General features: G+C 61.9%; 1 protein-coding gene across 1 annotated transcript in view; it reads right to left on the bottom strand.

Moving 5' to 3' along the window:
- The window catches only part of LOC101618692 (collagen alpha-1(I) chain-like), a gene marked incomplete at its 3' end in the record, with an annotated part of 60,244 nt that overhangs the window by 11,476 nt on the left and 47,628 nt on the right, over positions 1-1,140 (bottom strand). Inside the window, exon 7 of the mRNA XM_012729467.1 lies at positions 20-162. Within this exon, the coding sequence (XP_012584921.1) occupies positions 20-162 (143 nt within the window). The remainder of the gene's footprint in view (positions 1-19; positions 163-1,140) is intronic.

Raw genomic sequence — 1,140 nt, 5'->3', positions numbered from 1 at the left:
CACGCCCCGCGCGGCCCACCCAGGAGCTCCAGGTGCTGCTCCCGCGGCGGCCGGGCCTTGATCTCCACGAACTCGCCGTCCGTGTACTCGCGGTAGACCACCTTCTTGTACTGCGAGCCGATCCAGTTCTCCGTGTGGTTCATGAAGATGTCGCCGTGCCTGCGGGCCAGAGGGCGAGTGCCGCGAGCTATGCAAGCAGTCCCGACACGGTCCGGACGGATGGACACGCCCTAAAGTCAGGACTCCCACGCCAGCCTGTCACCAGCTCCCTCTCGCATAATCATAGGATGGAGACTCGCTGAGCAACCTCCAGCTTGCACGGCTGCCTCAGCCTCGAAGGCGCTGCCCCAGGGCGGGAGCTTCCTCCTGAGGTCACCGCTGACTGATGACAGCAGCTGCTGCTGCTGCAGAGTCCGCGCTGGGCAGTCCTGGGATATGCTCGTCTGCTGCCCGGAGGACCCGCGTCTCCGCGCCCCACTGTCCCGCGTGGGCTTCTCTCCCTTCTAAGGGCCACTCAAGCTTCCGACCGTCCGTCTTTAGATAAGGAAATTCGCCCACTCACCTGCTGATCAGGTTTTCTACTGTCGACTTCAAGGAAACCCACTAAGCTTTCTAATGAGTCTTCAAGTGACTTTACTGCCTTTTGTGATGCTTCACAAATGTCCCTTCCCGCCCTACTTTACGCGTGAGAATGAAAGCCCTTAGGTAGCAGGTGAGGCGTGACGGCTCCATTCTGGCTCATCCTCACTGCGCTGCGCACAGTAACTCAGTCTGAAACTGAGTCCGCACCTGCTGGAGCCTCGCCACACTGACTTTCATAATCTCACGTAAAGGTCAGAAGGACCCGGACGGTGCTCAGCAAAAAGGTGATGGTGATCTCAGCCCACTCCGTGCGCTGATGTCGCCCCCGCCTGCTTGAAACGTGTAAAACAAACCCGCTGACGGCAGCGCGGGAGCCTCGCCCCAGCTCGCTCCTCCTGGCGCCCGCTCCCCTTCGCCCCCTTTTCTAGGAATCTCGCTCGCAGACGCCGCTCCCTACCTGCTCTGCCCCCCAACAACCCGTGATGGGACGGAGCGTCTCCCACAGGCGAGGCTGGCGCCAGTCGGCGGCGTGGTGTCGGCCACGCTGACGGCGCCGCT

This window comes from Condylura cristata, unplaced genomic scaffold, assembly GCF_000260355.1.
Source record: "Condylura cristata isolate star-nosed mole 26May11 unplaced genomic scaffold, ConCri1.0 scaffold00025, whole genome shotgun sequence".
In the NCBI taxonomy this organism is placed as follows: Eukaryota; Metazoa; Chordata; class Mammalia; order Eulipotyphla; family Talpidae; genus Condylura; species Condylura cristata.
The sequence above is the reverse complement of the archived record's forward strand: the minus strand, read 5'-3'. Positions and strand labels throughout refer to the sequence as shown.